General features: G+C 43.7%; 1 protein-coding gene across 1 annotated transcript in view; it reads right to left on the reverse strand.

Annotated features, from left to right (window-relative positions):
* Window positions 1–13,976, reverse strand: part of DNER (delta/notch like EGF repeat containing) — a 1,147,135-nt gene that overhangs the window by 286,736 nt on the left and 846,423 nt on the right. Inside the window, exon 8 of the mRNA XM_078668148.1 lies at window positions 256–480. Within this exon, the coding sequence (XP_078524274.1) occupies window positions 256–480 (225 nt within the window). The remainder of the gene's footprint in view (window positions 1–255; window positions 481–13,976) is intronic.

Below are 13,976 nucleotides of genomic sequence, written 5' to 3' on the forward strand. Positions count from 1 at the left end.
TAAACAAAGCTTGAATTATTGACTATGCCTCTGTAGGGTACACCCAGCATGCTGTTTCTGCTGTAGCAAAGGGAATAATTGTCTTAATGCTGCCCTCCTGCAGATACAAATAGCAGCCTACAGATGCAGCACTTCTCACCAGGAACCAATTCAATTTTCTGTAGGAAGTGACGTCAGGTGATATTGATCAGTCCTTTGCCTCAACACATACTCCATCTGCAATATTCTAAACATCGAGAGCCCAGTGACACCCACCTGGAATGCAGAGGCACTTGTAGCTGGTTCCAACACTGCGACAAATCCCATGAGCACACGGGTTCAAGGCGCAAAAGTCGATGAGGCGAGCACAGGTCGGGCCCGTAAACCCAGGACTGCAGCTGCATGAGTAGGATAGTCTGTCCGCGTAGCACGTGCCATTGTTCTGACAGGGAGACGACACACATGGGTCGATTTTTTCCTCACAGGATGGTCCAAAAAATCCTGTATAAAAAACAAAGATATTTTTCCCATTAATATGCATCCTCACCATACATCATTAATAAATGCTGATTTTTTCCACTCTTTGCAGCAACAGTAATTCAAAAACACATAAGCATTTTCAAAGCAGTGAGAATGCATTAAAACTTAATTAGGTGCACATTTTTTTGAATGCACAAGAGAAAGGGATGATTCGCAATTAATGGATATCTTTTAACTCTGTTGATCGTTTTTATTATAATACTGAAGTAAAGGAAAGGTCATTTAGATATGGAAAGTGCTATCATTGATAATTAATTGAACAAACCCAAGTGCTTCTGGTGGTTGGCCATTTGGTAAGTGATGTAGCGCAAACGTGTAAAAACAGTTTGTGGTTGCAGATTTTTCTGAATGCAAATTCATCTGCTTCCTAGCTGAAATCTGTGAACATGGAAACATTTCTGCAGTTTCACGTTTGGGGGTAGGGGCAGGAAATAGGGAGGGGAGAAGATGGAGGTGGCATGCAAAATCAAAGTCTGGAATATTCCCACACATTTTGCATGCGCATTCACACCCTGGAAGCACACATAAACAGGTAGGATTATGTGTGTTTTCCGTATGGGAAAAAGTATGGAAAACTTTCAAGTAGCCCTATTGCTGGCAACCTGGATCTGTGAGTTAACTGCTCCCCGCAGATGTCTATGGGACAAGCAGATCAAGAGTTCAAATCCCAGAAAGACTAACCCAGCCTTTCATCCCTCTGACACGGTTGTGTGACGGAACCACGCATGCGTTTACCACGCATGCCTTTACAACGAAATATGCATTGTTAAGACATGTATGGCAAAGACATATGCGTGGTTAAGACTTTTCAGGTAAGATTTACCCCCGACCCCTGCCCCCACCCTCAGACCTAAAACTACCCCCTCCCTCCTGAAAACCAACCCCCTCCCCTTCAAGCCCTAAAAACGTCCCTACCTGCATGGTTAAGGCATGTGTGTGGTTGAGGCATGCGTGGAAGAGATCGCGATGTAGGAACATGCGTGCCTCTGCCCGCATTGCTCTGACCGTTTCCTCTCTGACATCAATACGCAGAATGCCATTAAATTGGGTAATAGCAAAGCATACTGTCACATCACTTAGAAATGTAACATTACAGGGTATTTCAGCACTATATAAAAAAAAAAAACTTATATTTCATGGGGTGCAGGGAGGAGGATGTCTCAACTTGCAAAATTACCTTCCAGGTGGAGATTAAAAAAAAGGTTACATGTGCTGTTGCGCATTCTTTGTGCTTACTCCTGTAGCTTGTCTGTGCTGTGCTGCAGGCAGTAGGTAAAATGGGAAAAGTGGGAGGGTGCAATGGTTTGAGGAGATTATCGTGTGATTTAGGAGATTTAAACCCCTGGTAGTCGTAAATCTGCATAAGCTGTAGGAGGAAATCTTTGGCATGCAGATTTACGACTTCTAAAAAAATGTGAATGGACCACCTGATCTTGATTCTGTGTAATCTTTTAATGCCCCAATAGCCTCTCCTTGTATCTAGGAAGGAGAAGCATAGCCATCTGCACAAGTAATGGTCCATACATGCTCCACCACACAGGTAACTCTGGAAAAGGACTTATGCATACTGTGCCAACATGCAGATTACAGGAGGTATCCCCTGATGCAGAGTCTGAGTTAACAAGTGCAACAGTTAATGCACTCTGTGCCAATCCAGAGATAAAACTGGCATTAGCTGGTGCACACAGTGCCAACATACACATTACCTATGGCAGCTGTTCCTGCTAATTTCTTTCTATACAAAGAGAACAGATCATTACCCTCATCACACCTTGCCAACATACACACATCACACGGCAATTGCTCCTGCAGAGTGGATCATCATTTGATTTACACAGGGCAATACAACAACAATTGATACACACATTGAGTATACAGGTAACAGGGCAGCCGCTCATGCACACTAGAGGCCGCATTATACATGTGGCGCATTTTCCTTCATTGCGTGGGGCACACCTTTAAAAGGTGTGCCCAGCGCATTGACGGCTGAGGCCCCTTATTATGATGAATGTGCTACCCTCATGGCAGCTGCAAACTCACCCTGCCCTGGGTGCAGGGCATTTATGTGAAAAACAGAGCGGCTGTTTTGAAGCTGGTCCTTGTTTGTACAGTGCAGGTGACAACCCGACTGCACTTTGAAGGGGGATTAGAGATCCCCTTGCAGGCAGGTGCAGTCAGTGGCAAAGGGATTCCCTCATTTGCATGTGGTATGCATCTATGAAAATGAGGGAACGCCCCTTGAAGATACCTGTATTACAGAAGGGGCCGCATAAGTGTCAGTGGTTTTTGTTTTTGTTAGATAAATCTCTGTATAACAATTGTCTAGTGTGGTTCTACAGCACTGTGAACGCTTTCCCAGAAAATGTAGATTTTCTGGTTTTTCGTTACACTGTCAATTTGTCATTTTTTCAAGCTGCAGAACAAATCTGATCAAAGCAGATATATAATCTTCTGAATTTGGTTTTTCATTTTCGTCGCTTCCTTTCTTTCACATACACCAATGCTTTTCTTCTCTGCATAATATACACTTTCCATCCTTTCAGGCATAGAGCATATTTCCTTTCATGCAGGTTGTGCTGCCTTCAGCGCTTTTTTTCTTCTTGCTGCACCCCACCGCTGCTCCCATTTGCATTGCTTAGCCTTGCCATCATTCACTGGGTCTTCTTTTTCTCTCTCCTCTTCTTATTTCGTCTATCCAGTTATTGCTTTGTATGCCTAGGCTTCTTTCTGTACCATTTGCTTTCATCTATCATATAACTTTCCATTTTCTCCTTTTAAGTATCTTCAAAGAACTTTCCTTCTCTTTACTTACTAATCTTTCTTCGTTATCTTATCTCTACATTCACACCATTTCCCTACTAGTGAGTACTAATATGTATTATCTCTGGTTATTTTATTAAAGGTATATTCTGACACCAGAACAAGCATATAATTAAACAAACATTTGCAATGCAATCGGTCTCGCCTTTGGGACCTTATATGTATTTAGCTATGCAGCACATTAGCCTGGGTGCTGGAACATCTACTGTTCTTTAACATGGAGGGGAAAATAAACACCAAACTGTGTGACAAGCCAGGAATGGGAAAACATGGAGAGAAATATTGCCATCCAGCGGGAAATAGTCCAAAGCTCTGTTTTTAATATAAATTCAGGGCCTTTGGTGGTCATATCACTGAAAATACAAGATTTAAAAAAAATATTATTGTCTACAAGTGATCGTCGAAGACAATTTCTATGGACTGGAATCTAGAGAATGCTAAAGTGATTCTGGTGTTTTACTGACCTCTGCTGGTCGTTTTCTATCAAAAAAGTTAAATAGAGGCAGTTGCCAGAAAAATTAAAAAAAGAAAGTCCCTCAGCAGAAAGCAATTCTGGTATTTTACTGACCTCTACTGTTCGTTTTTTCTCAAGACAGGTAAAGGGAGGCAGTTGAACAAGCAGAAAGCAATTCTGGTATTTCCTAAGCGGAAGCAGACAAGTCATTGGCTTGATCTCCAGAGCCCACAAAGTACATACACAGATACGTATATGCTAAAGTATACACAAGAGGTCTCGAAAGCTCGACCTAAAAAGAATGCAACTACTCACTGGTAATAATAATTTTTTACCAGTGACGTTGCATTCCTTGAACTCCCAGAGGCATGCAGCTGTTGGCAGTGCTTTCCTACCTAAGCTATGAGAGAAATAGTGGGCAGTCACCCAAAGGTACAGATAAAAGTCAACTCCATCTCCTGTGGAGCTAAGGGAGCGCCATCACAAGTTCAGAGGGGGTGTACGTCATCGACCTCTCTTGCCAGCTCGACACAGCTCTGCTCGTCATGAAAAAGAAAAGCGTACTGATGCTTCCTCGGTATGAAAAGGCAAAAGCAACAGCTGACTTGGAGAAGCCCAATTTCATGAGCGGCAGTACTTTATATCTCCACAGTAAAAAAAAAAATATATATATATATATATATATATTCAGCATAGCAGCACTGGGCAACAACTATGTCACTCCCCAAAATTGCGCTTTGCATTTTTTGGGTAGAGAGGTTGATTTTAGTTGAAATTCCGTTCCTGGGAAATGAAACAGCTTTAACATCCGTCAATGCTGCTTTATTTTGACTTATTTTCTTGAAATCAGCTATTGCAGAACAGCCAAATGACCCATGTCACCTGTGCCACTTTCAGCTCCTCCTGTTTTAATCCAACAACACGCTGTGGTCTGGGCTTTGTAGGTTAGGTTTTAACTTGTAATCTTGTGCTACAAATGTCAGCATGCAAAAGTGCTCTTGGCTGAAAAGACTGGACTCGCAGCATTTATCAAACACAACACAGGACCACTTCACAAATATGAAATGGCTTATGTGACCTTATAAAAGCTCTCAGTGTGCAACCCCTGCGAATCTATATGGTTACAGAACTTCTCATTGACTTTCAATATCCTCATAATGTATGGCTGCAGATTCCTATTTTCCTTAACCCCTTTGCAGCACGCCTCGGCCAACAGCCGTCGCGAGCACTACCTCGGTAGTGCTGCGCACGTCCATTGGCTGACGCGGCCCCGCCCACACTTTCAAACCGCCACACTGAGGGGAATTCGCGCCGTGGTTAAATGGATATATGAGACAAAAGAGACAATGATCTCCTTCGAAACTGCTAACAGTTATTCAAGACATCAAAATCGGCTGATAATTGCAAAATGATGTCAATAGTTACGTGTAATAAATTATTATAAGTGATTAGTGAAGCGGCAATGTGCCCAGCACACACATCTGCCAAGAGAACCGGCATTCTCAACAGGTTTTGATGGAACAGAGAAAGGGCTGCAGTTATTTTCTTGTCCTGCTTCTACATTGATTCATGCATGTTTTTCCTCTCTGAAAAGAAAATATATGATTTTGCTATTTCTGTGACCTCCAGCAAGAAGAATCTATGGGCCAGATGCATCAACAATCCAGTTTGCAATTTCCTAATTGCGCATTCTTGCCATTCGCAATTAGAAATCGCAAAATGGAATGCATGAAAGTGTTCAACACTTTCTACGATTCCTAGGGGATCACAAATAACCTACCTCATGAATATTAATGAGGAAGGGCACGATTTGAAAACCCCTAGGAATCGCAAAAATTACGGGGATGGTGGCCTGCTTGGGTCAGCAGACCACCATGTCCGTGATTGCTTTTAAATAAAGCAACCTTTTTTTGTGAAGCAACCCGTTTTCCTTAAAGGAAAATGGGATGCTTTACAAAAAAAGAAAATGAAAACTTTTCCTTTCATTTTCTAAGAGCAGGCAGAGGTCCGTGGGCATTTACAGACATTCACAAAGGGGAAGGGGTTCCTTGGGGACCCCTTTCCATTTGGTAAACGGTTACCACCTACTTGAAGTAGGTGCTAAAATGCAAATGTTTTGCAACCGCATTTCGGTCGTAAAGTATTCATGCATACCGATGCGATTCGGTATTAGGAAAGGACGCCCAAAACACCCCCCTTTCTAATAGCAAATTGCAAACCCATTTTGCGATTCAGTAGCAGGTTACTGAATCACAAAGTAGGGTTTGCTGCATCAGAAAGCCATTTTTTTGCGTTCACAAATGGCCGATTCTACGAATCGGCCGTTAGCGAAGACAAAAAATGCTAGATGCATATGGCCCTTTGTCCCTACATGCTTTACTTCCAGCAAGTTGAGCTGGGGCATCTAACACTGCTCTTCTTTGAGTCTGTTACCACAGCTGCTTCTAACAAGCAAGGTAACTGGGTGGATTCGGCAGTAGACAGCCATGAAGGGTTGTGAGAAGAAGTTTGGGTAACATTTCAGGGAAAATGTACACGAACTAATGAAGTCTGATAGCCTTTTACCCTCACTGTAAAATAGTGTAGGCACTTCTAAATCCAAATCCCCACCCTTTCCCTCCACTCCCCTAAGAGTAAGATAAATAAATACATGATTTGAAACAGATGAAGTGAACTACAGTTGGACAGAGGAGGAGCTCTGAAATGTTCAAGAGAACCAAAACCGATGATTGGCTAGTTCAGTGATTGTACGTATCTGCTTACAACCTCGGCTTCACCCATTTAAAGCACAGGTTTACACAAACAGCACTTGGGCACACATCTACTTTTTTTTCTCTCACAGTCATTGAGGAGAGTCTAGTGACGAATGCCATGTATTCTAAGGAATAAAATACCCTTGCCTATCTCTTTGTACAAATGTTAAGGCAAGTAACCCTGGAATTCAGTGACATCAAAAACGCACAGCACCTGTTTTCTCATGCTGCTGTATTGTCTTGGAACTTCTCAGTGGCCTGCAATACCCTTATAACCAACATTTATCATATTTGTTCTCTTTGCCTCTGCCTACGTTGATTTCCATACCCTTACATCAAAAATACTATAGACCTCTCTTTCCATATCACTTAGTTATTACAGGCTTTTTTATAGCACACCTGATGAAATAAAATTAATCTGTTCTAATTTAACTACTGAACCAAACAAATCTCCTTCCTAGGGGTATTTTTTTTCTTCCTCGCTTTCCGTATAGTGCCTAGAATAAACAGCATCCTGACCTACTGCCAGAAAGCTCAATACAACGGTGGGATGGGAATGACAAACCTCTTTCTCTATTACATGGCTGCACGCCTAATGGTGATTAATGATTGGCTCTCTGGGGGATGGTCATACCCGGCTGTAAAGGGTTGGGGCCCTAGACCCCCATACAGTAATAGTAATGACACAGACACATTAATATGGTCACCAGAACTGGTCCAGGGCACGTGTGCCCAGCCCCTTTTATTAACAGGGTCACATGTCCTGTGACACCTGTGATGGATGGGTGTGGGGTGGTAATGTAAGCCATGCCTCAGGGAGTGGCTAGTAGAAGAAACACTAGAACAGTGACCTGCCGGTCACTACACCGGCCTACCAACTAGAACTGGAGACTCTGAGGTTTTCACAGATCCAAGCATTGCTTTAAGGATCGCCAATACCCACACTTTCCCTGCTGTTACCAGAGCAGTCCTCCTTGCTTGGCGCTCAGTGTTAGGGTACACCTGATGGGAAGCCAAACTCACACTTCAAACACCTTTGGGGCGGGGTCCATGGATAGGAGACATAGCAAGAAAGGAGGGGATCCAAAAATGGGACCTTATTGGTATCACTCATATTGGTGATGTTTGGAACAGAGGTCAACTCTGTACCTTTCAAGATCTGCAGAACACGTACTCCCTTAACACCATGCAGTTTTACAAATGCCTACTGCTTCGGCACGCAATTATGATGCGCATCCCTTGGGTTACTACTCTTCCTAAATTCAGTCCTTTTGAGGCCAAACTCCCTATGGGGGAGCTGGGGACGGGTGGGGTCTCCCAGAACTTCATATCCCTGGGTCCTTCGCTCCTCTAGCCTGGCCTTGTTAACTACGCCTCGCTTTAAAAAGAAACGGTCAGGAGGGCAGAAGTTTGCTGTCCTTGCACCCACCCACTGGAATGACCTCCCTCTATCTTTAAGACTCTCCTCTTCCTATATGGAGTTCCGGAGCTCACTAAAAACGTTCCTATTCCAGCAGGCTTTCGGCTCCTAGCTCTCTCTTTGTACTCACTCAGTGATCTTGTTAGCGCCATGAAACTGATTCAGTGTACGTGCGCTTTATAAGTCTTTTTAAATTCAAATTCAAATTCAAATATCTCCCCCACCACATTAGATCATTTGCGGACAAAATGGGAACAATGGATGGGCCCTATAGAGGACGAGGGGTGGAAGGATGCCCTTATGGCCCCCGAGTGATTACTGTCTCAGACAGGCTGCAGCTGATCCAACTCTACCTTCACTGTGCATATCTCACCCCAACCAGGTTTCACTGAGAGGGGTATCTTCAAACTCCAAGCTGCCCAAGGTGTGCGGAGGTGCCCGCAGACTTTTATCACATGACTTGGTCCTGCACTATCACACCGAAATACTTGGCAGGGTGGTTGGTGAATTGAGTGGGGCTCTGGGTTGGGAGGTTTCACTCATGCCCAAGTCCTGCTCCTAGTGGTGCTGATAGTCGTAGGAGGCTCCAGGGCCAACAAAGCATTTCTGGGCATGGCCACCGTGGTGGCTAAAAGGGACATAGCGACTAAATGGAAGAGCCTCACCCTCCCTACAATTTCCCAGTGGCGCAGAAGACTAGATTGGTACGTCGCACTAGGAACAGCCGGTGTACGAGGCACAGGGATGTCCAGCCAAATACAAACGAGTGTGGGGTAAATGGCTGGGCCTATTGGGTTAGGAAGCGGGAAAGGGATATAGGAAGCTACTTCTTTGAATTACTAGATGTATTGCTATTCAGAAGTATTGTAAGACTGGACCTCCCCGCATATCATGCATGGACCATGTCAAGCAATGCATGTCCCTATATCATGAACTGTCGTGTCGATCTGTTTGCTTGTTAAAACCCAATAACATTGAGTATAAAAAAAAAGAATGAGAAGCATCTGAGATGTTTGCTTTGCACTGTCTGCAAGAGTATTTGTTCACTGAATACAGATATACCCTACACTGATGTATTATGATGCATTGATGCAGACTTCTGAGCTGAGCTTCCAAGGTGATGATGAGGGAGTAAGAGAGAGTTTATACCATGACATTTTTCATTGACATCTTTAAAAGCTCATGATTTGGTTGACACAATCTGCCAACTGAAGAGATGGTAAACTGGCATTATATGCCTTTCACTGCTTGACGACCACTGGAACGATTTGTTTGATATGTGAATGGCAGAAGGTGATAATAAACATCCAAGTAATTCTATATGTAACATGCCTAAAGTTACCGAACATACGTATCAGATAGGGAATTTAATGTATACATTCTTATTTGTGGTGATGTCATTTCATTTCATTTTTCATTTCATCAACTTTTATTCGATTATAGATATATATAATCATAAAAAGTACATTTTTTTTAAAAAAAAAGAAAAGGAAATTTTTAAACATGAAATTAAAATCATTATAAGCGTCATACATGGAATCTCAAAACTTGAATCACTGTGAGAAAAGGAGTTTCAGAATAATAGTAATGCTGTTTCAGTGAAAAATGAAAATATACAGGTTTAAGTAAAGGATTTTCGACGGATTGATATTACTGTTTTAAGAAAAATAGCTATCAGTTTCGCTTCGTGTGGGGATTTCGGAGATTGTAAGTGGGAAAGTGCTAGGTGTGAATGTCTTATTCCGCTGGATCGTAAAATAGGAAGAATCCATGTTTTTCTTGCTGAACTGTAGTATTTGCAAAAAAGAACGACATGGATCGTGGATTGTTCAGAAACTCCCTCACAAGGACACCTCATTAAATTCCGGGACCAGTTGTTCGTTTCCGGAAATGAGACCAAACGATAAAAAAGGTCAAACCGGAATCTTGTGATTAAGAATTTTTCATGGTTCGATAAAAAGTATGTCAGATAGGGCTGAATGAGTTTCCCTGACTGGAGAATACGAATTTTTTCGTTTTGTGTTTTGGTAATCTCTGCTTGATTGCGAAGTTCCCTTAGATGGCTCATACATATCTGCTTCAGCTGTCTCTTCGAGATGTCTTCGATAGAAGGTGGTTCAAGAAAATAGTGCTCACAGTCCATGTCTACGAAGAATTTATGAATGTAGACGAGCCACGGAATTTTCCGCCAGTACGCTAGGCCAAGACAGTCTGTGATGAGGGACCGGGTAATATGACTTTCAGGGTTACACCATATGCGCTGCCAAAGTAGGATAGGCTGGCATCGTATGGTGTCAATAATGTACTCCATACTAAGCTCCCGGTGTGAAGCTAAGGTCGGGGAGCTTTGAGGAAGGGCTAGGATGTATTTAATAAAAGCATTTTCAGTGACCTGGAGTTGGTCAATACATCCATAGCCCCAGATACCTGCTCCATATGTAGCCACACTGTGGCATTTCGCGTGGTATATGGTTAACAATTCCGCAGGAGCCGGTTTGCCCAATTTCCTTGAGAAAGTAATTAGTGCTGATGTAGCACGGCGGAAATTAAGGTTTCTGGCTTCCACTGCCTTGCGCCAAGTCATTGTGTCATCCACTAGAATGCCCAGATACGGATACACCGATGTTTTTTCAAGTACACTGTTGTTAATAAGTATGGGCTTGGAGACTCTTTGCCTTGGACCGATGTTCATTGTAAAGGTTTTCTTAATGTTGACTTTAAGGCCTAGAGAATCCATGAAAGTCACATATTTGTTAAGTTGCCGTTGGAGTTGGTTTGGAGTCCGTGCCAGAATGACCGAGTCGTCGGCATACAAGAGAATGGGTATCGGGCGATGTTCTATCTGTGGGAGGTCCTGGCTCCCTTCCAGCATGGCCTGCTCAAGCCCATTTGTGTAAAGGTTGAACAGGAAGGGAGCCAGTACACATCCCTGTCTTACACCTCTTGAGATTTTAAAGGGTCGTGATAGTTCACCGCCAGTGCCAAATCGGACTCGGCCTTCTGCGTTAGTATATAACTCTCTTAAAAAGGCTAATATGGGTGGGTCCACTCCAAGAAGTTCTAGAATCTGCCATAGCTTTGGGTGCTGTACGCAGTCGAACGCCGCGCTTAGGTCTACATAGACCAGGAAGATGTTACCTCCTTTAGCGCGTGCGTACTTTCCTGCCAGAAGGACAAGATTTAGGGCCTGTTCGACCGTTCCGAGCCCCTTCTGGAAGCCATATTGCAGGTCTGTGATGACATTTTTCTCCCGGGCCCAAGATTGTAATCGGTCCAGGAGTATTCGGCCTGCAATCTTGCCCATGGAGTCCAGAAGGGAGATCGGCCTGTAGCACGCTGGGTCATTTCGGTCCCCTTTTTTGAAAATGGGCAATAGTGTCGATGTTGACCACGAAGGGAAGAGACCGATTGAAACGACTGCAGCCATGACACATGTGATTATTTTCGACCAATAGTCGACATCATGTAGGAACAGATCCATAGGGACCCCGTCTGGGCCAGGGGCCTTTCCTGGTTTCGAAGCCTTGATCGCCTTTCTTACCTCATTTAAGGTGAAGCGTAGGTTGATTGGATAGATGTTGGTCATTTCCCGTTCAAGTTCTTGTGCTTGAATTGTTGGTGTGACATCCGATGATATACCGAAGATTTTAGAAAAATGGGAGACCCAGGCATCCTCGGTTATTGCCACATCAAGATGGTCAGGGTCACTGATGTTGGCCAGGAGAGGTGATCTTATGGTCTGCCAAAAAACAATACTGTCTTTCCTTAGTGCGCTATCATGTAGTCGAAGCCATAGATCGTGCTTTATCTGCTTTTTACGGTTTTTCCGGGCAGTGTTGTAAATTTTCCTTAACTTGGAAATTTTTTGAGGGTCTCTCGGTTGCTGTCGTAAGGTTTCTTTGAGAGATGTAAGTGCCTTCCGGCATGTGGTGTCGAACCATCTCGAGGTAGGGAGTTTTCGCTTGTTTTTTGAGTTAATGAATAGCTCATCTCTTATTACTTCCTGGATGTTTTGGAAAGAGGTGACTATTAATTCTGGGGATGCCTCGGGGGACAGACAGTTGGTTAGCCAGGGTTGGGTTTTTTCAAGGAGCCTCTGTGTCATCTCCTCCGGATCGATCTTTGTCCATTTAATTGCATACCCATTCAGCTTCTTCATGGCAAGCGATTGTTGGTCTAGGGAACTAGCCTTTGAAGAGGGTATCCCAGCTTGCTTCATGTTGATTTCCATACTAAGTGGATAGTGGTCGCTGATTGGGTTGGACCCAATTTTATAATCACTTATTTGCCCTTTATAAGAGTTTGAAGCTTGGATATAGTCGATGGTTGACATGGAGCCTCGCCCATGAAAGGTGGGTGCGAAGGCCTGCTCCGGGTTGACTAGTTCGTTGACAAAGTCAAGGTCAAGGGTATAGAGGATTTCATTTAATTTATTGCCCCCTGGCGTGTGCTCAAAGTGAGGGATGGGGTTTCCATGTTCATTATGAAGCCCACAGTTCCCATTTTTATGCTTTGGACACAGCGTGAGATTAAAGTCTCCACCCCAGATGAAATAAATTGTTAATTTATTATGTGTTTTTTGAAATGAGAGTAAGTATGCAGCTAGTTCATCTAGGTGTGAGCAGCATTCCACATTACCTGAATTGTTGTAGTAGTTTATGTATATGTATAGGTCACCTTTCGTTGTTGTTAACTGAATGATTTGTAAAATTTGAAAGAAAGGTGTTTCCTTTAACAATTTCACTGTAAGTGGTAGGGTATTTGAAATAAAGGTCGTAAGCCCGCCTTTTGGTCTGCCCATACTACTAGGTACTGCTTGAGTGAAAAAGGTTTTATAGCCCGCTATATGCAGGGGAGTTATGCACCAGGTCTCTTGTAGGCACAGAATTTGGTGGCTTTTTGCTGTGTCAAGCCACGTAGATGAAGTTATTTTTGTAATTAGGCCTGCGACATTCCAATAAGCAATGGCCAAAGTCAGGGTTGAGGGTTCCGTATCGGTGTGTGAAGATTTTTTCGGGTTCTTATTAAATGCTACCAGTTGCTGTGGGCACAATCCCGTTTTAATGACAGGTTCTGTTAAGCAGATGGTAGTTAGAGCCTCGTGTGGGACATTAGGTAATCCCTGACTGATATGTGGGGGTATTCCGGTTTTGGTAAGGGAAATATTGTGATGTTCCTGCGATGTGATTTCATAACTCCCTAGCGGTGACTCTGGGAATGTTAAATGGTGATTAAAGTTCGGTAAATGAAGTGTGACAACGGTTTTAGGATGTCTAGCTGTGTCCTTGAATGGTCAATCGACCATTTCCAGGCAATCGAAACGGTTTTGTGTTGGGAAGCCCTGCCATCCTTCATATGTTTGGAAGGGTCTTTCTTGCCAGTGGGGCCTCTGACGTTCTCTGGGCCTTTCTCTCGGTCCACCCCTACCTGCATAGTCATATGAGTATTCTGACTGTCTCCATGGCACTTGGTACCATGGCTCCTGGTTCCATGGTTCTTTGGGCATCTCGTGCCATAACCAGGGTGTGGGGTTACGTTGGTGTTTTGCTGGCGGATAAAAGAAGGAGAGATGACGAGCGTCAATCCCCCCTTTTTTATCAAGCTGAGGCCAGGCACAGATGTAATCCACTGTTGAGGGGTCTCTGCATGTTACGATGATGCAGTCTCCGCGGGTTGTCTTTGTTGTTTTACCAATCCAGACTACCCTACGGGCTGTTGTGATCCCTCCAGATAAATGTGATTCGAGAGGCCTATTGATGCTTAACCACTGCATGGCTTTGTTTTTAAGAGACCATGCAGTTTCGGGTGTGTCATCAGTTAGCTCTGGTACACCTGTGAGAACTATTGTGTAAGGGGTGGCTTCCGGAGGCAAGTGGGCAGGGCGTCTGGCTGCAGTAGGTTTTTTAGGTATGTTTTTCGGGGTCGTTTGAGGGGGCAGTGATTTAAGTGGGAGGACTTCGGGCCTTTTTCCTGAGCTGGCTCTATTGCTATCAGTATTTGTCGCTGGACC

The sequence above is a fragment of the Lissotriton helveticus genome, chromosome 11 (assembly GCF_964261635.1).
Source record: "Lissotriton helveticus chromosome 11, aLisHel1.1, whole genome shotgun sequence".
In the NCBI taxonomy this organism is placed as follows: domain Eukaryota; kingdom Metazoa; phylum Chordata; class Amphibia; order Caudata; family Salamandridae; genus Lissotriton; species Lissotriton helveticus.